This window comes from Populus trichocarpa, chromosome 10 (genome assembly GCF_000002775.5).
Source record: "Populus trichocarpa isolate Nisqually-1 chromosome 10, P.trichocarpa_v4.1, whole genome shotgun sequence".
NCBI classification, from domain to species: Eukaryota; Viridiplantae; Streptophyta; class Magnoliopsida; order Malpighiales; family Salicaceae; genus Populus; species Populus trichocarpa.
This window is the reverse complement of record NC_037294.2, coordinates 21,007,635-21,033,733: the sequence shown is the minus strand read 5'-3', so window position 1 is coordinate 21,033,733 and position 26,099 is coordinate 21,007,635. Positions and strand designations below refer to the sequence as shown.

Below are 26,099 nucleotides of genomic sequence, written 5' to 3'. Positions count from 1 at the left end.
TGTGTGTTTTGGGTTGGGTTCGTAATGGTCTGGGCTTTACCCTCAGCTTTAACAATGACTTTCTTTCTTCTTCTTCTTCTTCTTCTGATGTAAGGGTATTCTCGAGTGACCGATTGTTGGTCTGTTAAATTCCCTCACGATCGCTTTATTTAGATTTTTCATGAAACTTTTCTTTCTCGTACTTTCCTTTCAAATTTAGATTGATGATGATATCATGAAAAATAAATCCACTTATCATAACTTATGAGCTATTTTAACTTTTCCTTGTATATCAACGTATTTGGAGAAGTTTTTCTTCAAAACATCTAATATTTTTAGATGGATTATTGGTGCTAGCTAGCTAAATTGTTGTGAAATTAGTTGCGCTTGTTCATTCTCACAAGTGACATCCCAATCCCTGGGAGGAGTTTAGGACACTACCAAATGTTGATGAACAGAAATCATGTACGCACCAAATAGCACGAGTGAAGCAATCTTCTCCCATGTCATATATCAAGGTCCAATGCAGGGACAGAGATTGCTCACGAACACTCTATAATACACCTACTCACATTTGTATAGTACCCATCTCTAAAATTAAAAAAATAAAATTCATTTATTTGCGCATCATACTACAGTGGCACTGATTAAAAAAAAAGTGATTTTAACAAATAAAGAAAACCTAGACTCATTATTCAAAGTCCCATGGGGCAGCTCCAGAGAGAGGAAAAGCGTGTTTGTCAGTGTGGTTGCGGGTGCTTTTCAAATAACTTTTCGTACCAAAATGCATATCAATGATGTTTTTTTATTTTTTAAAAATTATTTTTGACATCAGCACATCAAAACGATCCAAAACATAAAAATCATATTAAATTTTAGTAAAAAAAAAATTAAATTTTTTGAAAACACAGCCACAGCCGCGTTCCCAAACGTTCCCGAAGGCAGGGGGGAAATGCTTCTCGTAATTACTTAGAGAACACTGCAGAGAAACTGGAAACGGGAAATTTATTACACGTTAAAAAAAATAAAAAGCATACCCATTTCTGGTTGTTGATTAGTCAGGTCACCAATTTCGACCACTTATAAACATAGTCACCGTTACCAATTTCATTCAATACACTTCCGCTCAAGAAGGCCGGGCATTATTTCGGCAGATAACTGTGCGTGAAAAGCTAAAAGGCAACAAATCTCCTTCGGAATGCGTGTAAGATATTTAACCACGTGCTGTAGCAATCTGCGGAGTAAAGAAATCAAAACCTCGTCTATCTGTAGGCGAGGAAAGTTGGGGCGAACTTACTTTGTATACCAAAAGAAAATGAGCTCCTTAAAACCCAGCTCAGGTGAGTCGCGACCCTAAAACATAAAAACAACAGAGTAACTATAGATTCGAGAAGAATTGACTGAAGTAGAGAGTAAAAAATGATTTGAACTTACTATCAGTGTTTCCCATCATGGAAATGAGCATTTTTTGAAGATTTAAAAGTTTCCAAAAATTCTTTTGCCTTCCGTAATTCTTGTGCCTTCCTTGACTTGTCCCACTTGTGTTCAGCAGCCAGTATCTCGATGACACGTGGCAAGGCCCGGCCAGCAGCATCAGTGTCCAAGAAAGCAAGCCGTGATCTTCTAGCAATGAAATCAACAGCTGATTCACAGTACTCATTCCGGGCACAATAAGCAACCTCGGCTTCCATAAAAGGGTATCCATGGGCAAGCCTCTTCCCCAGACCTTCATTCTGAATTGTAGGAAGGTGAATTGTTAAAGGTAGTATAAAAACCAAAACTGGATTTTCATTAAAAACAAGTACTTTATAGCAGCACAAATGTGTAAATTCAAAGTACGGCATGGATAACCAACAAGCCCAGGGCAATGCATGCATGCATCATATATTAAATCTTGAAAGATACAACCAACCTGAGCTATAGCAGCTACTCGTTCTGCCAATGTACCATATGCATGAGATAAGTGCTTAGCTGCAGCAGTGTCCATTATTGCAGGGACAACTTTTCCACCATATGTCCTCTTCATGCGTACATATTGTTGAGCAAGAACAGTAAAATATGAAGGTTCCCATCCATCTCCACCCATCAGCCTCAGATTGTGAGTTACACTTCCATTTTTTGGACTCAACTTTCCAGACTTAACAGCTGCATCAACAGCATCTTCAGCCATGCTGAAACTAATTCTAGTAAGCACAGAATTTGGAGCCAAATAAAGAAATGAAAGAGGGGGGTGGGTGGATGGTGAAAATACAGAACTCAGCTAATAATAGATGATGTTATTCACGTCAAGATGTTTTGTTAAAATAATACTGATGTTAATGATCCACGTGGTAAACAGGTAAAGATTTGCTAGATCAGATACCACCTATTGATATCACAAAATACAAAACCCTCATAGTCATTCATAATTCTTTCCAGGCTCTGATCAAACAAACAAAAAATTACCTTCGGTAAGTGGTCCATTTACCACCAGTGATTGTTACCAAGCCTGGATAGTCTTCGCATACAACATGATCTCTAGAGATGCTCTCGGTGCTCTTTGCTGATGGATCAACAGCCAGTGGGCGAATGCCACTCCAAGCTGAAAGAACATCTGTGCGCCGAACCTATATTTATCCACTTTTACTAAAATATCCAAAAGAAATCTTAACACACACACACACACACACACACACAAAGACGAGGACTAGACTCAGCACTACATTTACATACCCTTCGAATTTATATAGGCTTCTCCATTAAGGTTAAAACCTAACCCCATGCAAACTTAGCAACAATAATCTCTGCCATCCAATTTATTAATCTATCAAAACCTGCACTTTGCCAAAGTTTATTCTAGAGCAAAGGCCACAGTTGTCAAAACTGCCGGGCCTCACTACTGAGCATGACCCAAAGCAAGTCAAGTAGCTGGTTTGACCATCTAGGACATATCCTCACTTGATAAAGGTTAGCAAATGTGCAACTAGATTAATTAGTTCCAGGTCCAATGGCATGCAAAATAGTTGAGCTTATTAGTGAAATCACATACCTTAACACTAAGGTAATCAGAGATCGCATCAAGTATAAACTGAATCTCATCCTCGTGTGGTTCTGGAAGTGGAGTGATAACAGTGTTGGAATCTGTTGTGCCAGCGACAGTTCTTCCCAACCATGGCAGCATGAAAACAACACGACCATCCTTTGTTTTGGGAACAATCAAGCCCATTCCATCAGGAGAGTAATAATCAGGAAGAACGATATGCACACCACTGCTAGGACAGATCATACTTGTTGCCTCTTTGTCAGCTAATTTCCTTACAGAGTCACAAAATGGCCCAGCCGCGTTTACAACAACTTTTGCATAGGTTTCAAACTCTTTGCCTGGTATAGTATGATAGGAAATATTAATCAATAACATAATGTCAATGTGGTTGCTCTGTCAATATATAAACTTGGTCGACTTGAAGCAAGAAAAACAGGTGAGAAAATGCACAAGTGTGCAAGCAAATAGAAATTGTATGCTTGGGTATGTTCTATCTCCTAAGTATTTAGAAGGTGAAACATATGGCGGGGCTAGTTAGAGATAGTTGGCACACAGGTGATTTCCATGCACCAATATTTGAAGGAGGATCAGTCAGTCAATTAAGAATTACAATGTTGACATGGTTGTCAGTCAAATGCTTACTAAGGTGCCCGCAAGTTGGCACATCAAAGCTAGTAATCTGCAGGCATTCAACACATCTTCAATCTCATAATATTTCCATTATAATCTGTGTAAACTCATTGCAGTTCATTGAGTTAAGATGGTGGGAAAGAGGAATAATTAGACAGCAATTGCATAATTCATCTTGAAATGATAAAAACAGGGTGAAATTGCCCAGCTAATACAAGTGCATTAAAAGGATGCTTGTCATACCTGAAAAATTGTCCCGAATCCGGGCACCAATTATTCGCCCGGTAGCCTCATCTTTCAGAAATGAAATGACTTCCGCGTGGTTGAGCACTGCCGCTCCAGCCAACGCAGCACTACAGGCCAAACCAACATTGACTCGTGAATCATTCATCTGACCATCATAATACACCACAGTGCCCCTCAGATTCCTATCATTTCCCTTCTTCGCAAGAGTAGGGAACAACTCAATGGACTCTTTTGCAGAATAATATCTAGAAAAATGTAACAACCGCGCTCCAGCGACCAAATCATACATTTTCAAGCCAGCCCAGTAATACACCACCTCAAACCAATCAAAACATGGCGTCATACATGGCAGAGCATGGCACAGGTGAGGTGCATTCTCGATAACCTGTTTGCGCTCCTCGAGCGCATGGAAGACTAGCTTCAATTGCCCATAGTCAAGATTAAATACAGCTTTCTCCAAGTAACGAACTCCTGAACAAAACAATCAAGTGAAAAAAAAAATAACAATAGCTAAATAGAAAAATAATAGTATATTCACAAGAAATCAATCGAGCATATAAAAATAAAATTACACGAAATAATACACAAAAACATGAAAATTCAAATAAAAATATGAATTAATTCCAATAAATTAAATTATAAGCAAATAAATGAATAGAGAATCTTATTACCGCCATGAATTAGCTTAGTGGACCTTGAAGATGTGCCGGAAGAGAAATCTTCGCGTTCAACAAGGCCAACACGAAGTCCACGGGTCACGGCATCGAAAGCGACACCGCATCCGGTGGCGCCACCACCGACGACGAGAATGTCAAGAGGATTGGCTTGACTAGCTCCGATCAAAGCTGACTCTTGAACTGCTCGCGACGGAACGTTAGCGTACGGATCATTGATTTTGCTCCTCACGGCTTCGAGCACGGTTCCAGAGCCGCGGTCGTTGGAGGAGAGGTTTGGAGATAGGATGATGGAGCCGCCAACAGAGGCGACAGTAGCGGTGGCCAGAGCAGCAGCGCATACGCGGCGTAGACGAGCGGCAGAGGACATGGTGAGAAGGAAGCGGAAGGAACGACGGTGAGAGAGAAAGAGTATGGTGGAATAGTTCCTTCTTTCTGTTATGGGAAGCAGCGAAGGTTGCGTTGGGAATTGATCATGGTGGCATCATGGGGATTGGTGATATTACTGAAATACCACTTTTATTTTGTTTTTGTTTGGAAATGTTCTATTTTTTCTCTGACTATCCGATGGAGAATGCTATTTTTTAGAGTTAAATTGATAAAATAGTATTTTAAATAGTATTTTTTATTTTATTATATATATTTCAATAAAATAAAGTTATTGAAAAGGTTAATTTTGTTGGAGTGTAAGAAATAAATACTTTATATTTTTTTCTTTGTAAATTTGAAGTTTTTTTTTTTATATGATTATATTTAATTGGTTTATTTTTTTATTGGCCTTATTTTATTGGTTTTGGTTTTTTTGAGAGATATGTTGAAATAACATTGATAGAAAAAAAAAAGTATTTTGACATTTTGTTTAGCACATTTTCTTTGGAGCATGTAAAACAAATATGAAAAAGCCAAAATAATATTTATTTTATTTTATTTTTTGCTTTTCATTTAGCACACCCCTTCGAGTTGCTCTTAGATGCCCGTGTTTCAAGCTAACTTTTGTAAAAAATATTGAAAAAATTAAATACTTTTAAAAAAGATAAAAATATATATATATATATATATATATATATATATATATATATATATATAATACTCGTATAACTAACTCAAATGAGTTTAATAAACTTTGTTAATTTAATAATATTATTAGAAAATAAGATATCGACAACAAAAAAAAAACGATTCAATGCAAAAGATGAATGCTTACCAATATTATGGAAATATATATTCACAACATTCCAAAAACATCTCAGTGATTTTATTTATTAACAAAGTATAAATTAAATGAAAATATGATAATTTCATAGAAAAATAAAAAAAATATGAATATAAAAAAAGTAAGTCAATTGATGTTAACTTTTTAAACCATGACCAGAGTTGTAAGACCGAAAGCACTATATATAGAAAAATCGTGAGGGTTAGAATAAAAAATAACACACAAAAAATCCAAAATAAAAAAATATAATAAAAATAATGAATGTTAAAGTAGCAATAAAAATAAATCAAAAGGCAACAACAAATTTTAGATTTAGATTTAAATGGAAAAGAATAAAAACATTAACAAAATGATGAAAATAAAAAGAACAAAAACAAAAAAAACAATACACTATAAACTTTGATTGAAAAGTGAAACTAAAAACAAAGGAATTTTTGTAAAAGATTCGAGGAAAAAATAAAAAATCATAAGAATAAGTATCAAATCCTAAACATCAAAACATAATAAAAAAATAAATATACAAAATTATTTAACGTGTTTTTTTACACATGAGAAAAAAACTCATATATGTAAATCAAAAAACTCATACAAGCATCTAATTAAACAACCCAATAATCATTATGTAAAGCAATGAAAAACAATTCATCAACAATAAACAAAAATGAAATTGAGAAAACCAAGCAAAAAATAAAAATCATGATATCTAACATCGCAATACAAGTAATTTACCTGTTACATTTAATGAATTTCTCAATAAATAAATTGTAATAGAAAAACATATAAAATTTGTTATAGAAACTGACATATACGACACGTAAAATTTATTGAACAATAATTTTTTAAAAAAATATAAGGTTGCACATGTAAAAAATCTTATAAAAAATCAATATAAAAAAGCAAATTTAATTTATATAAAATTTAAAAAAAAAACATTGATGAATCATACCCACATCTCTATAAATTAAACACATCCAATATCATTTAAAAATAATAACAATCTAATTAAACACATAAACCTAAAATTTATTTGAAAAAATATACACAAATAATGCATTATTTTAAAAAACTGGAAAAAAAAAAAGAAGAAGAAGCACGTCAGGTGCTTTTGGGTCTGGTAAGCCAAGCCCAACGCTTGGCCCAATAAAGCAATAGCTCGCGTGCTAGCCTGCAAGGTCATGCCCAAAAGTAGGCCTTTATTTAAAAAAAAAACAGTTTAATGGGGTGGATGATTATTTAAAAAGAATGACATGTCGCTTGGGAAACCCAAAATCCGGTCACTGTGGTGGTAAAAAAACAGGGTCCTTTGTTTTTTCCACCAAAAATCCTATTTTCAACCCATTTATAACCCAAAACACCTAGAAAAACATCATAGAGACCTTGTTAAACCAATTCATGGCCACCAAAAAGCCAACAAATAGCCACAAAAACTGAAATCCACCTAGAAACAAAAATTTTCAAGCTCATATTTGTTATTTTAGGTGTTTTCAAGGTAAACAAACACTTAAACATACCCCCTCATCATATGGAACCGTTTGACACAAAAATCAAGTATTTTGGTGACCAAAACCTTCCCCAACGGTCACTTTCTCTCTCTAGATCAGAATCTAGCGACTCTCTCTATCTAATCTCAACATAAAATGACTAAAAAAAAAGGAAAATGAAATTAGGTTCCAAAATGTATTGTCTTCAAATTTAAGAAACTAATCACCTAATATATAAAAATATGAAGGATTAAAATGAATGTTTTAATGAAACTTTCAACCCGCCCCCCATGATACCCAAGACTCTCACTTCAATCCCTTAACTTTCAATTCAACCCTCCCTCATAACACAAATATGCAATTGAGAGCTAATTTGAGCTCAAAATGATCAAATCACGTAAAATAAAAGTTTGAGAATCAAAGTGAAAATTATTAAAAATACAACGCTCCAATCCACAGTGAATTGTGAGAGAGTGAATAGTATTTTATGCACGGTAAAAAGGTCGATGCCTTTTAGTTTTTGTTGTAATTGTGTGTGTGTAAATATATATAAAGATTCCATAAAGCATAATAAGTATAAATCAATTTACAATTGATATCAAAATAAAGTTTTAGCATGCATACTAATTAAACAATATATCCATGTTTAAAATAAAATAAATAAATGTATTTACTTGTTGAAACACTTTAAATAATGAAGCTTTTTTTGTTATCAATGGTGAATTATTTATCTTTAGAACTTTATTGCTCCTTTTTTTTATTCAAATGTTGTTTGCAATAAGTCTTTCAATATCCTAACAACAACATCTTAGTTTAGAAGCACATCTAAAAAAAAAATTTGAACCAAGGTGGATGCACTTGATAACCCCTAAATCAAATGAATTTAAGCTTTAGATATCGAAAGGATACAGAAGATTAAAAAATGAGGAAAAAACACTAAAAACTGAGGTGAGAAATAGAATGTAAAATGGATAAAAATATTATTTTGAACTCTTCTTCCACCTTATTTTTACGCTTTATCTCAAAAGTTAAAAAGTTCAAGAATTAATCGTAGTATTAACTAGAATTAGTTTCACATTATCGACTTTTGGTTGACCATCATAAATCCATGGTAAAACTCAAACATTATGATCATAAAACAAATATCTTTTGAGTTGAAAAAACCTGTCAAAGTTATGTTGAAAACATACAGGAAAAACTAATCAAATCCTTCATTTCATCGGTTGGATGAAACAGTGGTGTGGATTAGAAAAAAATAATTCTTCATGGACTAAATCCAAACCCGAATCTAAGTTGACAAAAAATTCTTTTAAGAATCAAAAAATTCTTTTACAATGTACCCATACCCAAAACCATGCTCATGCTTGAGATGGGCTGGCACGCACGTGAGTTTAAGCTTAAAACTCATTTTACATAGGTCATCTACCATTTAAAAACCTGGGTTCTTTTTGGGTCCAATCTCAACTCTTAAACTATCAATTATATGAATAACATGTAAGTTTTGTTTTATTTCAATGTGGGATAGAGTTCTTTAAACGGTTTTGGTTTCACCAAAAGATGTTAGTCAAAGGTTATTTGAAATCAACTTTTCATCCACTCATAATTTATTTAAAGTATGTTAATGTTTTATGTTAAATAGCACATGTTGAAGATTAGGTCCCAACTCCCAACAAAGTTTTGAACCTAGAAGTGACCGCAATAGCAAACCATGACAATACCACTTAAGTTCCATTTAAAAACGAGGTTGCATTATGCAGTGTAACCTATGTTTCCTGGTGAAAATCATTATTTTAATGCTTTTAATTGAAAAAACAAGGTTGCATTGCATGTGCAACCTCAACACCAAACAAGTAATTTGTATGTGTTTTGTATTGTGGTAGTTTTTATGATTATAATTTGAAAATATTATTTTTTTTAACAAATTATTAATTTTTTTTTCATCAAGATTTTTAAAAGAGAGTTTTCGGTACTAAAATGCAAAACTATCATGTATATTAATTAACTAAATACTTTTAAATTTGTGCCAAAAACTAAACACAAAACGCACCGTAAAATCAAGTGAAGCCTTATCTTTCCACCGGAAAAACCAGTGTATAGATAGACCCAGAAAAAAAAATTGAATTCTCTCAATGAGCTCATTCAGCGAGTTGCATGTCTTCAAAATCGAGGTTGAGGTGATGAGTGGAGGTTTGAGGTACGTGGCATGGTTATCAAACTAGGCCAATGCTCAGGATGAAGGTCTCAAAACAATAACGTTTTGGTTTATTTTAAAAAATAAAATGATATTTTTTCTGAAAAATAACTAAAAAAGAGTTTTTAAAATTAATCAATGTTATGTCTCGCGTGGGTTTAATGGTATCAACTGAATTGAATTTTTTCGGTTGGATGGGTGTTTAATTGGAACTCTATAATAAATCACTTGTAAAAATAATGGCACCGTAGTCATTTAAGCAAGGAAATAATAATAAGAGTGTGCAAATAACCATTTCCTAATGCAGGTGAATTACGAGTTTAGCCTTGTTTTTCATTTTTTTAAATCTATTTCTATTCTTTTTATTTAATTTCCCAATTAATGCATGTGTTTTCGGTTACTCCTTGCATTGTCATTTTGAATGTTATCAGCAGTCTGGAATTCTTGAAATTGCCAATTCACGACTCTCTCTAAATCAATTTTAAGATATATCAAGAGATGTTTTCTTTCTTTAATTATTTCCGAGCCATCAACATTTAGGTCTAGTTCGATAAAAAAAAAAAAAAAACTTGATTGATCTAGTTAAAAACTCGAGTTGACTCATTAAATCACTCGACTCGAAACTGACCAAATCAGAATTCAACTCCCAAACCTTTTTTTTTTAAGAAAATATTGGTATCAAAATCCAGTTAAAAACCTGAGTTAACCTGTTAAACTGCTCGTCTATGCACTGACCATGTCAAAACTCAACCCTTGAACCCATGGATTATTTAAAAAAAAAAACTATTATCAGAATACCATGATATCATTTTAATTTCTTTTAAAAAGTTAACTGTGGACCTCAAATCAGGTTTTGTAATCATGTACTAGAATTACAAGCTTTCGTTTGGGTGACATAGAAATAAAAAAAAAAAGTATAGATGTAAATGTATTAGTACTACACCGGAGTTAAAAACTTGTCACTCGAGAAGATCAGCTCCACGAAAGGAGAGTCTAATAGAAACTTGTTGCAGTATTATCTTAATAAAATAAGGACATGAAGGTCCTAGTTTTGAGTTTTTTTTTTTTAATAATTTATGAATTTCTGTGAGCTCGAGAGCCAGTTTCTAACTTGACACTTGCACCCAAAATAAAAATAAAAAATGACATGGAACAAACAAGAAAAACGAGCATCACCCGTTGCTATAGATCTCAGCCATTTCCTCGAATTATGTATCAAAAATTCAAAATTGCTGAAGCATGGAATAAAAAAAATACGAGAAGGGCATTTGGTAAAATTGAATACTTTCGTCTTCAGAGATCAGGATGTGGGTGCACCCTCCCCGTAAAAAAGAGAAGGAAGGAGCGGATAAAAAGAGCGAAAAGAAGCTCGTGACTCGCCACTCACAATTGAATGAGAGAACGCACCTGTTCACGCCTCGTGGCAGCGTTATTCCGTGATGCTGGCAACCTTTTTCCTACGTGCTGTGCCTGTGCTGGTCCCTGGTTTCTTGGAAAAAGTGATCGGGTCAAAACGGAACTTTTCGTGGCAACCGTGGTCATGAAGGAGATAAGGACCTGTTTGGCAGAAGGATCGTGCAACAATCCCAGTCAACTAATCAAACCTCAAGTAAAACAATAAACAAAGATGGCTTATCTGATTGACATTGATGATGAGCACATCCAGTGATATTTTAATCACGGTGCGTGTGTTTGATGGATTATATGATCATGTTTTAAACATTTTGTGTGCATCCTTGACGTGTCACTAGAAAATGTATCCATTTAAAAACTTTTAGATTAAATCGTATAAAACACCCTTTGAATTATTTTTTTTTCTTTTTTCGAATTCAAGTATAAATTGTTTTAATCGACAACCCCTTCTATTATATTTTATCTAATTTAATTGTTAAATGTCTCATGCGAATTACATGTTTTCTTTAAAAAAATATAAAAAAGTCATAAAAAACATAAAGAGTTAATTTCATGGTAGTTTGATATTATAATAAAACATGTGAGACTCGTATATTATTTAATAGATGAAATGTGATAGGAAATATGTCAATAAAAAATCATATAATTTAGGGATTGAAATAAATAAATAAATAATAAAATAACCCATGTTTCAATGATTATTTGTGACAAATTGACCTTCCATGCACATAAACAGTTTTAATCAAGAATACACTCTCAGCGAAGTTTAGGGCAATCAGATCCAGAAATTGATTCTCCATGATATTTATAAAAGAAAAAAAAAATTAAGTTTATGCTACCCATCAATAGACTTAGTATTGCATTTTTTAGAATCTTGGAAAGCAAGAGAGCAATTTTTTTTTTTCCTGATATCCATTTCTGCAAAGTGTAAACCACTTGATTGATGCTTCCTTTTTGCCACCATTAAACCACGTACCATTAAATGACTTCCTTGGCGACCATTAAACCACGTACCGTTTACACCACCAGCTGGCGATTACATTTAAAATTGTATTTTTATATGTTTTAAAAATATATTTCGTTTAAAAAAATATTAAATTAATAATTTTTAATAATCTTGAATGATTTAAATATTTTAATGTCATAAAAAAACAATATGGAAAAAATATTTTACTATATATATTTTTTTAAAAAAATACTTTTAAAAAATATCATTTAGTACAACTCTAAATAAGTATGCAATAGCCTCTTAGGTGTTGTGATAACTTTTACTGTCACGGTTTTTTAAAAAATATATTTTTTAAAAATAATTTTAGTTGAAATTTCAAAAAAATATGTTTACAAAAATATGTCTTGTTAAAAATATTGTTAGATGGAGTTTTGCAAGTAAAATAAATAAGACATGGGTTGTTTTTAGCAGGGTTTATTTGGGAGTGCGTTAAAGATTTTATTTTTAAATTGATTTTTATTGAAAAATATATTAAAATAATATTTTCAAAATTTTCAAAATTTATTTTTAATATCAATACACTAAAATAATAAAAAATATTATTTTTTTAAAAAAAATTAAATTTTAATAAAAAATAAGTTCATTCTCAATTTCAAGACACTAAACTCAAGGTATGAACTATATACAAAATTCAATATAAAATACATAAATTATTTAGTTAACCAAACAATTGTTTAGAAAAAAAAAAAAAACTTCTTCAAGTACATGTGATGTTAATGCAGTGCATGACGTTAACAAAGCGGAGCATAAGGTATCTTAGACCCCGTTTGTTTGTTGGAGAGTAGTTTATTTTTTGAAAAATGAATTCCGAAAAAGTGAATTATTTTCTGATGTTTGGTAGTGTAATGAAAAATAAGTTGGAAAACACTTTCCAGTGTTTGGTTATGTCATGGAAAATAAGTTGGAAAACACTTTCTAGTGTTTGATTATGTCATGGAAAATGAGCTGAAAAATAACTTATTAATGTTTTATTTTTCTCAAGTTTATTAAAATAATGAGGAACAAATCTTACAAATTAAAAAGTTGAATGAGAATGAAATTGAAAAAAAATATAATTTCATAAATTATCTCGAATAAAATAAATAATAATAATCAAAATAATAGAGATCAAATCTAAAAAATAAAAAAAAATGAAAGATGAAGAAATTAAAATAATAATAATTAACATTTCATAAATTATTTCAAATAAAATATGTAACAATTAAAAGAATAAGGACCAAATTTGATATATAAAAAATTTCAATAAAAAAATGATAAAGAAAAAGTAAATAACAATTATAAAAATGAAGACCAAAGTTAATATAAAAATTAAATTTTAAGAGATAAAATTAAAAAATAAATATTCAAAACAAAATATATATAGCAATCAAAAGTTTGAGGACCAAATTTGATATAATCAGCAAATAATATGATATTTTTAAATTTTTCACAACTTCCGGAAAGTGTTTTCCGCCCAAATTTTTCAGGAAAACACTTTCCTGGAAACCAAACCAAATTTTCCTTTGACTGGAAAGTGTTTTTTGTTGACCAACTTTTCTAATGATAAAAAAACACATGAAAATTTAAAAAATAATTTTTTTAAAAATGAATTTTTTTTTAAAAAAAACATGGCGTCACTCTCGAATCTCTCATTACAAACGAAAACTAGCACGGGCATTGTATCTAGAACATAAAAAAGGATGTTTTCTTGTCTGGACACTGATAAGTGATGAGTGAGAACAATTCAGTTATAATATTTTAAAGACTTTATTGTCTAATAGGTTCTCGACTTTTTTACAAAGACTTAAAATAGAATGCAATCTCTAATCAAGATACAAACTCCTAGTACAACTACAGCTACAGCACATGCATATTATACCCTTATAAATAAAAAAGAATTAAATAGATCGGTTCAATTTGATTTTATATTTGTTAAAATTGAATAAGCTTGATTTAAATTATTTTTTTACAGACTTTGACTTAATGAGCCTTTTTTTTTATAATCAGCAAGTGGTTTTTAAATTTCTTTTAACTAAAATTGTCCAATAAATTTTAAAACCCGTTCGATTAAATTATTTTTTATAAATAATTAAATTATTTTGCTAACATAAGGAATACTAGGCTAAAAAATCACCATAAGGCTTCAGTGTTACCCAAGTCCATGGATGTCTAATCTCTCTGAATCGAAACAGGCCACAGTACAGTTACCCAAGTCCATTTGTAGAGCCCAGAAATAGAGTCCAAGATCTTTTAGCTTTCGAGTCAAGAAACCGATCCAGTCCAAGAATAAAAACGTTAAGCCCACAATCACATCCTCTCCTCTTCTCACCCCCGTTTTCCTGTCGGAGATACAGAAGCCGAAGAGATATTTTACTCTCGGCGTACTCAATTATATAAAAAAAAATGTCTCAAATTCCTAACCTAGACAACTCTCCTCTCAATTTAAAATTCCTCAGGTTAGCAGTGATCATCGTTTAGCTAATTAATAGTAATTATTATAATTGATCCTTTATTCTGTTTTTTTTTTAAATCTAGAAATCATGATTTCCAATTCATTTTTTTTCAGGGAACAATCTCAGAGAGAGCTCGTTAACATCCTCAATAACGTAAGTTCTCTGTTTTTTTCCCGAGAAAACAAGAGAAAAAGCAATTTCTCAAGCTCCTTGTAGATCATTTGCTTCAGTTTAACGGAGTTTTGGAATTCTTTGTACAATGTGGATCAGTGCTATTCAGATTCGAGCTAGGGTTTTGAATTTTGAGAAATTTGATGTTTAATTGTATTCTAATTCTGATTTTGATTGTGAGTTTAATAGATTCGAGGAAAGAAGTGTTTGGTGATTGATCCAAAGCTTAGCGGATCACTGTCGTTGATCATCAAATCAACAATTCTTAAGGTAAAAAAATTAATCCAACTTGTAATGCTTTAGTGAGTTTTGTTAGCTCGATGGATTTTAATTGTGTAGCTTAATTGCTGATTTTAGAAATTCTGTTGTTGTTGATTGGTAATGGGGAACACACAGGAAAATGGGGCTGATTTGCGGCATCTTTCAGCGGAACCAGTTGACATTGATTGTACTAAAGTGGTTTACCTTGTTCGTTCAGAGTTTAGTTTGATGAGATTCATATGTTCACATATTCATAATGATACGTCTAAAGGACTTCAGAGGGAGTACTACGTTTATTTTGTACCTAGGCGTGAGGTTGTTTGTGAGAAGGTATGGTTTCAGTGGTAGTTCATATGTTGGCACCACTTGCATTATGAATTGTTTATCTCATGCACGTTCCTGTTCAGGGTTGTAAAGATTGTATTTGGTTACCCAGGTACTCGAGGAGGAGAAGGTTCATAACCTGATGACCATTGGGGAGTACCCATTATACATGGTTCCATTGGACGAGGATGTACTATCATTTGAACTTGACTTAGCTAACAAAGTACGGTCATTGTTTTTTGTTCTCTCCTAAAAAATTTTTGGATATTCTTTTTGTTTATCCTTATCCTTATTATCTTTATTTTATCAAGCATGGCAGGAATGCCTAGTTGACGGCAATACAAGTTCACTTTGGCATATTGCAAAGGCCATTCACAAGCTCGAGGTTTAGATGGTTTGATGGATCCAAAAAGTCATTTTTTAATTATAGCATTAAGAATGTTTGCAGATAACTTCCTATGATTCGATATTTATGGAAAGTTGTGCCTGCAGTCTTCTTTTGGAGTGATACCATATGTAAGGGCAAAAGGTAAAGCATCAGTACGTGTTGCTGACATTCTCAATCGCATGCAAGCAGAAGAACCAGTTAACACATCCGATGTAATTGTAGCTACTCTGAGCACGCTTCTAAGTTTTAACCAATGTGCAAGTTAGACACTTCTTTGTCTATTTACAACTGATTTGTAGCTTGCGACATTTTACTTGCTTGTTATTTCAGATGGTTATGCCAGGGATAAATACTCTCATCCTTATAGACAGGGAGGTAAATTATCTCTATTCTGTTGCTTCTTGGCTTAAATAATTGAATCTTACTTTTGCAAGATGATGACAAGTTACTCGTTTTTGTGTGCACTGGCATGAATAAATCTTCATCACTGTCCTCAGAACATCATTGCACATTTGAATAACATGAGCATTTGAAAATTTTCAGAAAGCTGAAAATTGAAAACCAATTGCACATCTCAAAAAGCGACGCTGGATATTAAGTGTAAAGATTGCTCATAATCCTAGATAATGAGATGGAAGTTTCTTTATGTCTACTGCTTTATTGCAAACTTTATAAAAGTTATATTCACGGACAATCTTAGTTTGTGTTGTGAGATGGTTATCTCTTGGACTTTGCATATCATGATCTCAATGTTTCAATAAATATTCTTGCTATATAAAAATTTACGCATTCCTCGCTCGTAATCCTAGGTGATGAGATGGAAGTTTCTTTATGTTTATTGCTAACTTTGTAAAATTCACATTTATGGGCAATCTTAGTTTTTGTTTTGAGATAGTTCTCTCTTGGACTTTGCATATTATGATCTCGATGTTTAAATAAATATTTTTGCTATATAAAAGTTTACCATTCCTTGCTGCAGGTGGACATGGTTACTCCTATGTGCTCGCAGTTAACATATGAAGGACTTCTGGATGAGGTAATTTGACCCTCAAGTGAAACCAAGATACTCTAGCCATTTCACCTGCTTTATGGAAGATACATATGCTAATTTTGTTACCAAATTTGATTAGCCTTAGAAAAATGTGTTTCAGCATGTGTGTGTCTGTAATGTTACCATTTCTGCTCTTATAATTAAGTATAACCACAACTTGCAAAAGTATTTGACCTCTTCTAGCATGAGCATCTTAAAATTTTAGTTTCTATTATTTGGAAGCTGAAATTTTAAGGCACATGTATCCCCATATGTTTATGAATGGACAAAATGATGATACTTATTTACTGTCAATAGGATATGCTATTAGCCATCTCTAATAGATTTAGTGCAGTTTTTGCATATCAACAATGGTGCCGTGGAGCTTGATCCATCTATCATGGGTGCTCAACAAGAAGGAAAAAAGATCAAGGTTCCACTTAATTCAAGGTATGCTATGTTATATAAGAGTATTTTTCCCTCTCTTATCTGTTCTATAACAAGAGGGTAAAAGAGATGAAACTTGATCTCTACATGCTGTCAAAGTTGGGTTTAGATGGATACGACTGCCAGACTGTTATCCTTCAATGAATCCTTACTCGTATAAATGCATGTTTCATAGCTGCAATTGGGTTAAGATTTATAATTTATGATTACTTGAACTGTCAGGACCTTCTCTCTTGCTCTAGACCCCTGCCTTTTCTTATGTATTGGCAATTAACTCACTGCACATTGCTGAAACTTTTTTAGTGACAAGCTGTTCAAGGAAATTCGAGATCTCAACTTTGAAGTTGTTGCCCAGGTTGCTTCATTTTTCTGGAAGTTTATTCTATTTCCCATATTAATTTTACATTCTCTTTTGCAAACTGTTATCAGTTCTTTGTATGCCTTTCAATTTCTATCTCCTTAGTTGCTATCTGCAGTATAATTACAGGTCCTACGTCAAAAGGCAACATCTATGAAGCAGGACTACACAGAAATGACAACTACTGTACGTGAATTGTCATCACCTGAACTCTCATGTTTTTTCCTTTCATAATTAATGAACAATTATTGCTAACGCACAATCTACTAGTGTAGTTGACCTGGTATTTCTTTGTTCCTCTTTCTGCTACATGAGAGAGCTTCCTAAGTCAAGATTTGCAGCTTTAGTTTATACCTATAATTCAGACTCCTGTTGTATGCTAAAGCCTAATAGAGAATTAGAGAATCGTGTGCCATTACTGTTGATTCCCTATCAAATTTTAAGCCTAATAGTGCACATTCACTCATGTGAAATTGCAGAGTTAATTTCTTGAATGCCTAGCTTTTGGATTACTTGAATGGTTATGTGCAATTTCTAATCAGGTGTCATTTGATTCATACAGAATCAGACAGTTTCTGAGTTAAAGGATTTTGTTAAAAAGCTGAATTCATTGCCAGAGATGACTGTAAGTCATTCTCTCTCTCTTTTTACTTGTCATGCCCTCTGTCAATGTTGTTCCAATGATGCTAGATTTTGACTTGCTGCTTCTGATGGTTTCAGAGGCACATAAATCTCGCTCAGCATCTATCAACATTCACATCAAAGCAGTCATTTCTTTCACGACTTGACATGGAGCAAACACTCATCGAGGCTCAGAGTTATGACATGTAAGTTGATTTGAAGACATACACCCTTGCTTTGAGAGCTTTACGTGCTCTTTTTTTCCTCCATATTTTTTTATTGTGTGCATACAAATAGTATAATTGGTTTCCTGTAAATAGGGTGTGTTTGGTGAGCAGATGGGATTGGTTTGGATAGACTACACAGGGACAACCTTGTCCCATAGGGGAAATAGGACAGAAATTGGGTATGGGGCAAGATAAAAACCAACTTTTGTCCAGTCTCACTTGTGCTACAAACAACAATATAAGAGAAGCTGTCCTGTCCAGTCCTATGCATCAAACACTTCCTTATTAATTGTTCATATGCTTTGATAGCAATTTCCTGCACATCAAATGTTTCCTTGATGTTGGAAATGCTTTCTCAAGTCAAAATGTAATTGATGAAGATTGTATTTGCAGATGCTTTGATTACATTGAAGAATCGATCCATAAGCAGGAGCCTCTTGTTAGTGTCTTGCGTCTTCTGATCTTATTTTCTATCACAAATTCAGGGCTTCCAAAAAGGAATTTTGACCATTTGAGGTAAGTATAGCATGATTCTCATTTTTGTACTTTATTCCCTTGGTTCTTGACTTCTACAGCTGTTTTATCTATTGGACGAAGTAATTATTCTAATTATGCACTTGTGCTGCATTATGGTTGTTGCACTTCTTGTTTAGGAGGGAGCTGCTCCATAGCTATGGATTTGAGCACATAGCAATGTTGAATAATTTAGAAAAGGCTGGATTGCTTAAAAAGCAGGTTTAGTATGATTTTCCTTGATGAGTCATTTTATTTTCTTCACATCATAATCTGATAGTTCAGGTAAATGGGTTCTATCGAATTACCAAATTCAGTGTACATTCTAATCTTGCAGGAAAATAAAAGTAACTGGCTGACTATCAAACGTACTCTCCAACTTGTAGTTGAGGATACTGACACTGCCAAGTAATCAACCTCTTGATCATGGAATCTGTTTCTGATATAGAATTGTTTATAGAATGTTTAAGATGTTCATTTGGTTCTGCTATACCTATGAGCAGTGGCCGTAATCTTTTGCTGCAAACCTGAGGATGCTCTGTGACACAATGATCTGGACTGCATTATGGGGCCTTTTTTACTGTGCTTTAGCAGTTTTTTATGTTTCTGGAGTTGAAAATTACAGGGAGTGCTAAAACATGTTTTGGATTGTTTTCTTGAACCATGTCCTTAAATTCTTACAATCGGTTACATCTACTTCATCACTCAAAAGTTGGCATCATCTTAATTGGAAATCTTCCAAATCTATTGCTGTTTCCTGAAAAATTTCCTTCTGAAAATGAAATGGAATGCCATGGAAAAAAAATGAATCACACTCTTCAGCATTTATAAATTGATGCTGTTTTGATTTATTTCGTAAGTTTACCTTTTCTAACAATCCTGTTATTTACTTTCCTAACTTGTAAAACTATTTCTTATGCAACAGCCCCAATGACATTGCCTATGTCTTTTCTGGATATGCACCACTTAGCATTCGCCTTGTTCAGCAAGCTGTTAGATCCGGATGGTGAGGTCAATTTTGAATTCTGTTTTTAGCTTTTGTATTTCAGCAGTGGATCATGCATGTTTACTGGTTATCTATATGCATGTTTATGATTAACTTGTGAACTTTCTAAAAAGATTAAAAGTATCTGTGCTTATTCTGGTCTTAATTTCTTAAAGATAAAACCCTTAAACATTATAGGTTGAATTAAAGCAAGTTTAATGCCATTGAGTCCCACAAAAAATGTGAACTTTACCAGTGACCTTATCTTAGTCAAATGTGATGGCTTGACCTTTCAGGCGTCCCATGGAAGAAATTTTGAAGCTGTTGCCAGGACCTCATTCAGAAACAAAGAGAGTCAGTACACTTCTCTCTCTCGCTCTGCCTTCTAGTTTTGCTGTTGCATCTAATTTTTTTTTCGTTTTACTGATAGAATGTTTTAGCTTAAATGTATTTGCATATCATAAAAAAATTTGATATCTTTGCCACAATATCTTTTATACTACTTGTGCAGGGTGGATTCACAAGCAGTCCCTCGTTCGACACACTGCATGGGGCTTCAGCAGCTGTAGACAGGTAGATGCAAACTCATTCTACTTTCTTGTCTGCTGCTTAAGCTGTTGTTTCTAGTCAATTGATATTTTCAATGCTTTGATGGGTGTCATGTGATCATTGATGTCTGTGAGGTTATCCAGATTTTTCTAATTTAACCTAAATTTTCTGATTGGTAAAAAGCATTGCCTGTGATCAAGGATCATAAATTTTTTTATGAGCATCTCTTTGTATCACTTTTGCAAATACTCGGTATAAAAACAGATTATTAATAAACTAGTTGGATTAATTCTGTATTCCAAGTGTATAGAGTAATTTTCAAGTTGTATCATGCAACGTTTTGATCTTCAGTCAATTGTAACAATAATTAACATATTTCAGAGTTGCTGATGGAAGACGCTCCTTGGTACTTGTTGTGTTCATTGGAGGGGTAACATTTGCAGAAATTTCTGCACTCCGATTTCTTAGTGCTCAGGTTTGTGAGATACTTCTGCGTATATGAATCTTTAGTAGGCAATTCTAATATGCGAATCTGTATCAGGCAGTCAATTATCATAGTTGTGGCCTGTGGGTGAGACCTTGGTTTTTCTCCCACATTAATGGAAGCATTTAGACTAATATTTCAAAATGAATGAAGGATAGCTCATCCCTTTGGATGATTTTACTCGATTTTTTTTTTCAGTTTGGTTTCTCTTTGATACTTGAAAGATTCTATAATATAACTTGAAAAAAAAAAATCTATCTGCATTGTTGACTCAAATAAGATCATTAATTTAAATGGTTATACTGCGGTTAATTCTCTCTTTTTTTGTTAGTTTATTTCCCTCTCGTTTTTTTTTTTTTTTTTTTTTCATATCATATTCTTCTACTCTTCAGGAAACGATGGCATATGATTTGATTATTGGGACAACAAAAATCGTCAGTGGCAATACCTTGATTGAGACATACATGGAAAAGTTGGGTTAACAAAAATGAGACTTTTCAAAGCAAAAGCGAGACTTGAGAAAATGCCGAAGTGATACTATTCTGTGCTGAGTTACATTGGTCTCTTACGTGCCTTCTCCCGATGGAATTACTAGTGCATGCATGGTGAGTTGATGTTTGGTTGGAATTCTTTGTAATTTTTCTATTCGGGGTTGAATGGAAGAATTTTTTTTTATTTTTTCCGGTAAAAAATGTGACCGTCAATCTACGCTTTCATGTCTTTAGTCATCAGATGAAAATGGCAAACGATTTTGAGTTATTTGATGATTTCTTAGCTTGGTAACATCTAAAAAAGACCAGTCGACCCCTGAAAATGATTTTAAAATATAGCCTTCATAGCTCAACTTCTAACCTCAATAACATAGTATTACAGAACTTTTGGTGAGGGAATGTGGTTGCTCAAAGCACTTCTAAAAGTTCAATGAAGGATGGTTTCCCAAAAAAATAGTTTACGTCACCTTAACACGAGTGTTTTTGTGATTGAATCTATTTTTTTAAGTATTTTTAAAATTATCAAAAAATATATAATTAATTTTTTTAAAATGTTTTTTGATATTTTTAATGAATTGATGTAAAAAAAACTCAAAAAATATTATTAAATATATCTTTAATTTAAAAATACTTTTTTAAAAAATATCATACATAGTATTTCCAAAACACACGTTTCCACGATAATTAAAGGCTGATAAACTCCATATTGAGATCACATCATGAGATCTTCTCTAATATGATCGGAGACCTTGGAGCATGCTTGTCATTGGAGCATGTTTGTCATCAAATTATATTTTTTATTTAAAAATATATTACAATAATCTTTTTTATTTTTTAAAATTTATTTTTTATATTATGATATCAAAATATTTAAAAACACAAAAAAAAAATCATTTTTCTTTAAATCACCCAAAAAGTCCCTCTAGAGCTGGAACAATATTAAATTCAGAACCACTGACCTTTCCTGCGTGTTTGGTGAAGCACGCCATTAGTTTATACCTTTATCTTAATTGGTGGGTACGCACTAGTCTTGTATGCCTAAGCCGCCAATATGCACGCTTCCATGTTTACCCTTTTGTACAAAAACACCTATTCAAAATCGAAGGACCATTCAAACAGGCATGATTTTGGTTTTGCGATTTTCTGAAATGTTTCTGCATGATTCAGAGTCAGCTTTGAGTAACAATCGCATCGACTCCCTGAAGGAGCTCTAATATGCTTCCAGCTTTTCTCTTTGCCCTGTCAGTACCGCTTTCCGATAGTTCTTTCAGTGCCTTTTCAGCACCGAACTGCCTAGCCAACTTCAACTGCTGTGAATCGACAGTGCAAAGTGAACACAAGATGGCTGCAGCATTCTCTCGGTTGCGTGGATATCCAGTGCTGATGACCTCCATCAGAACAGGAATTGGGTCAGCCTGACCAATTGCCACCTTCCCTTCTTGATGACTTGCAAGAATGGCAAGAATTGCCAATGCTTCATCCACCATTCCTCCCCCGGCATCCTTCAGCAACCTCATCAGGGGTGGGACAATACCAGCCTTCACAGCCCTTGCCTTGTTCCCTTGATAGATTGAAAGATTAAAGATAGCAGTGGCAGCATCCTTCTTTCCTCTTGGAGTCCCATCACAAAGCAACTTTATAAGAGCTGGGATAGCCCCAGCTGCTCCTATTGCCACCTTATTCTCATCTACAACAGATAAACTGAAAAGGGTTGCAGCAGCATTTTCTCTTGCCTCCATGCTTCCATTTTTCAAAACATCTACTATATCAGGAATGGCCCCTGCATTAACAATGGTTCCCTTGTTAATATCATTTATGGAAAGGTTGAGAAGCGCTGTAACAGCATGCTCTTGGGTCCGAGGATCTGTTGAGGATAATAGCTCCACGAGGAGTGGAATTGCTCCTGCTTCAGCAATACAGACTCTGTTATCTACATTCCTCTTAGCTAATAAACGAAGCTCTCCAGCAGCTGATCTTTGTTGTTCCAGATTACCATTTGCCAATTTGTCTAATAAGGTAGCTATCGCAGCTCGGTCGCAATATGAAATGCTACTTCTTACATTTTTGCTTCTACAAGCCCCTGGCTGTTTAGGAAGCTCTACACCATTGCTCTCACACCACAAAGCAATCAAACTCTTCAAAACATAGTTAGGTGTAAGTGCAGTATGCAAGAGCGTCTGCTGTGTTTTTGGACAGGTCTTGTGACCTGCATCTAGCCATTTTTGGATGCAAGATCTTTCATAAGTCTGGAGAAGGAGAGGAAACAATTAATGAATAATGGCTACCAACGAAGATGCAAAGTTATAAACTATGAGACAACTTTTAGTTTACCTGTCCGGTAGAGATAATAACAGGATCTTTCATTAGTTCAAGAGATATTGGGCACCGGAAATCATCTGGAATAACTGGAGATCTGTGTTTCATCATGACCTTTTCAGCCTCAGAACAATTAGCTTCAGGGTTTGCCATCTGAACGTGGTCTTTTAACTTCTTAAAGAGGGATGCCATCTTCTTGAACCAATCTCCTGGATCTCCACCACTTGCAATAACCAGTTCATGGAACGCAAGGGATTCTTTCTTTAGATCATCAATAGTCTGGAGATGCAGCCTTTCTGAAAGTCTTTTTAGTATTGCAGGGTCAGGCTCCTTCTCTCTCTGTGCTATGGCTAAATCAACTTCCAGTTGATGATCTGGGAGTTCTGGACTTCCCTTTGCTCTTCTGAATTGAGCGTGCACAAGTTCAATCTAGGAAAAAGTGATAGATATCACATCAGTTGTCTGCACTAAAATTAATCAATCCATTTATTAATCAGAGTCATTATTTTGTGCCAAAACCATACTTGATCAGAATATCTTACGGTGTGCAGAACTAAAATGGTGAAGTGGGTTCTTGTAAATGTGCTAAAAATAAATCAATTCGGTCATTAGAGTACCTGTTCTTGAACCTCCTCCGATAAATTGAGTTTGTCATAAGGAATCTCACTCAATGCTGCTTCAATTTTTTCTGTGATCTGGTTGAACTTATCTGCTATGTGGTCTCTTTGCAAGGTCTGTGCATTCCAAGCATGGCTTGATTCAGATTTGGAGACTTAAATCTAAACAGTTATGTTTGCAAATGAAAAAAAAAAAAAAACCTGCTAACTTTAATACCAACACCTCAATATACGGACTTACTAATCTCAAATCATTCGACCTAAAAAGCTGAATCAATGTTTTCTAAAACTATCAAGGGAAGAAACTAAAGGTACTTGTTGCAGAACGCTAGAAGTATAGATGGCAAGATGATGGCTATAAACAGAGTTCCAAGATATCATGCAATCCCGCCATGAATTGAAGAAGCTGATAAAAATATCCTAATCTAAGGACAGAAAACACAAAATAATATACGAACTTCAGTCAAAAGATTCACCGACAGACATTCCAGTAATTACATGACTCAACCTTTATAAAGACAACTTTGTAATTTCAGGTCTGTCCCTTCAATTCACGGAAAAATTAAAGATTGTTTTTTAATTTTTTCAGGTATAAACAGTAATCTATTTAGTTTCTGATAAAACTAATAATCCAGAAGTTCAGAATCAAAGTCCTTAGCTTTCGTTCTATTCTAAATCAATAATATATCCATTCTTCAAATACAGAGAGAAAAAAAAACCCACAACTTCCATTTTCTCAGGAACCAGACAGAATTGAGACAAGTAAACGAAATCCTCCTCGTAAAAATACCCTATAGACGATAGCATAACTCAACCAATCCAACCAGAGAATAAACACAAATAAATTCCGACTCGTTGATAACAAAGAAGCACAAAACACAAAGCTTGAAGCTTTCATTTTTCTTTACTTCCTTGCAACCAAACAGAGAGGAAAAAAATCAGTACCTGATACACCTTGCTTCCTTCAACAACCAATTTGAGAAGCTCCTTAGCAGAATCTAAAGCGGTTCTCAATAATTCAAAACCCTTAGTCTCTTCTTCACTTAGCTCTTCATTGTTGTCCTTCAATTCCTCAAACAAAGGGCTCAACAGCTTGATTCTACGTACCAAATTGCCATGCATCTTCTTGCAAACATTTCTACATTCCGGTGACATAGAAATCTCTTTCACTGAGTCAACGAGTCCACTCATCAACTCAGAATTCGGATCCTCCGTTAATACCATGTTTATTAAAAACCCAAAAACGATTGAATTATGCAAATATACCCTCAGAGTGAGGATTTTGAGAGAAATAAGAGAGACCCAGATGAGAAAATTGGGTGAATTGAGCTGGGTTTTATGAGTTGATGAGAAGGGCAGGTGAATGGACAACGGTTTAAACTTAAAAAGGAACCTTTATCATCAAAGAGGAGCGTTAAACACCGAGGAAGTGGAGAGGTTTTTGTGTGAAAGCAAGAGACACTTGATTTTTGGACAAGAAAGATACAGATGCAGAGCTTGGAGCTTAAAGTAATTTTTTTTGCTTCGATTAAGAAAAGTGGGATCCAATTTTTGGTCCTCTGAAAAAATAATTAAGCAAAGAAAAAACAGAAGTGGGGTACTAGCAGTCGAGGTTTAATTCTTCGGTTGAGACTTGGAAAAGGTTTGATGAAAATAAGAATAACGAGTCCATAAAAAGAAAAGGAAAAAAAAACAGAGAGAGGATAATGAGATCATTACCGACCAAATTTATGGTTGTCTTTGTGACGAAATTGTCCTTGAGGATGTAACGAATGAGATTATACTGTTATTTTGTTTTCATGTTATATTTATGTGGAATGTCCTGTTACTAATCAAAATTATTTGCCTCTCTTTTCACCTTAGTTTTTAGACTCGATCCGGTTTAAAATTCAGGTTCCAGATCTTAATCGGATCACCGAGTCACTTAGATCAAATTTTTTTTAAAATCAAAACGACATCGTTTTAATAAAAAAAATAAAAATCAACAGAAATAAATTTAAAAAAATATAAAAAAATAGTTGATTTAA

General features: G+C 33.6%; 3 protein-coding genes across 4 annotated transcripts; 1 reads left to right on the top strand and 2 right to left on the bottom strand.

Moving 5' to 3' along the window:
* Positions 1-967: 967 nt before the first annotated feature.
* Positions 968-5,047, bottom strand: LOC7463451 (glycerol-3-phosphate dehydrogenase SDP6, mitochondrial). Its single transcript, XM_002315285.4, has 7 exons — positions 4,549-5,047; positions 3,875-4,348; positions 3,008-3,339; positions 2,425-2,585; positions 1,892-2,150; positions 1,414-1,712; positions 968-1,332 (listed from the first exon to the last, which is right to left on the bottom strand). The coding sequence occupies exons 1-6, from the start codon at positions 4,919-4,921 to the stop codon at positions 1,416-1,418; spliced, it is 1,896 nt and encodes a 631-aa protein (XP_002315321.3). The 5' UTR covers positions 4,922-5,047; the 3' UTR covers positions 968-1,332; positions 1,414-1,415.
* Positions 5,048-14,133: 9,086 nt separating this feature from the next.
* Positions 14,134-21,407, top strand: LOC7468434 (vacuolar protein-sorting-associated protein 33 homolog). The gene is made up of 22 exons (XM_002316351.4): positions 14,134-14,293; positions 14,404-14,443; positions 14,651-14,731; positions 14,858-15,052; positions 15,159-15,269; positions 15,366-15,431; positions 15,539-15,646; positions 15,765-15,809; positions 16,414-16,470; positions 16,820-16,914; positions 17,215-17,266; positions 17,399-17,455; positions 17,832-17,894; positions 17,990-18,096; positions 18,511-18,633; positions 18,771-18,852; positions 18,968-19,038; positions 19,556-19,636; positions 19,912-19,969; positions 20,127-20,188; positions 20,546-20,639; positions 21,041-21,407. Exons 1-22 carry the CDS (start codon positions 14,241-14,243, stop codon positions 21,128-21,130), a joined length of 1,791 nt encoding a protein of 596 aa, XP_002316387.4. The 5' UTR covers positions 14,134-14,240; the 3' UTR covers positions 21,131-21,407.
* A 508-nt stretch (positions 21,408-21,915) lies between these two features.
* LOC7468433 (U-box domain-containing protein 14) lies at positions 21,916-25,740 on the bottom strand. 2 transcript variants are annotated; one of them, XR_008060274.1, is made up of 5 exons: positions 25,018-25,740; positions 24,073-24,189; positions 23,471-23,884; positions 22,124-23,385; positions 22,009-22,059 (listed from the first exon to the last, which is right to left on the bottom strand). XR_008060274.1 is itself a non-coding variant. In XM_002315284.4 (4 exons), the coding sequence occupies exons 1-4, from the start codon at positions 25,294-25,296 to the stop codon at positions 22,309-22,311; spliced, it is 1,887 nt and encodes a 628-aa protein (XP_002315320.2). In that variant the 5' UTR covers positions 25,297-25,740; the 3' UTR covers positions 21,916-22,308. The 2 variants fall into 2 exon arrangements, 1 of the variants encoding a protein (XP_002315320.2); XM_002315284.4 differs by having other exon boundaries at positions 21,916-23,385.
* Between the last annotated feature and the right edge of the window lie 359 nt (positions 25,741-26,099).

Bases quoted from the DNA above. Each gene is read 5' to 3' on its own strand.
- LOC7468434 (XM_002316351.4), top strand. From the start codon at position 14,241: ATGTCTCAAATTCCTAACCTAGACAACTCTCCTCTCAATTTAAAATTC. The intron at 15,647-15,764 runs GTAATTGTAGCT...TTGTTATTTCAG, and splicing joins AACCAGTTAACACATCCGAT to ATGGTTATGCCAGGGATAAA. The intron at 18,097-18,510 runs GTAAGTTGATTT...TTGTATTTGCAG, and splicing joins GAGGCTCAGAGTTATGACAT to ATGCTTTGATTACATTGAAG.
- LOC7468433 (XM_002315284.4), bottom strand. From the start codon at position 25,296: ATGGTATTAACGGAGGATCCGAATTCTGAGTTGATGAGTGGACTCGTT. The intron at 24,190-25,017 runs GTACTGATTTTT...TGGAATGCACAG, and splicing joins AAGGAAGCAAGGTGTATCAG to ACCTTGCAAAGAGACCACAT. The intron at 23,885-24,072 runs GTACTCTAATGA...ACTTTTTCCTAG, and splicing joins CGGAGGAGGTTCAAGAACAG to ATTGAACTTGTGCACGCTCA.
- LOC7463451 (XM_002315285.4), bottom strand. From the start codon at position 4,921: ATGTCCTCTGCCGCTCGTCTACGCCGCGTATGCGCTGCTGCTCTGGCC. The intron at 2,586-3,007 runs GTATGTGATTTC...GGATAAATATAG, and splicing joins CTGATTACCTTAGTGTTAAG to GTTCGGCGCACAGATGTTCT. The intron at 2,151-2,424 runs GTAATTTTTTGT...AATTAGTTTCAG, and splicing joins AAATGGACCACTTACCGAAG to CATGGCTGAAGATGCTGTTG.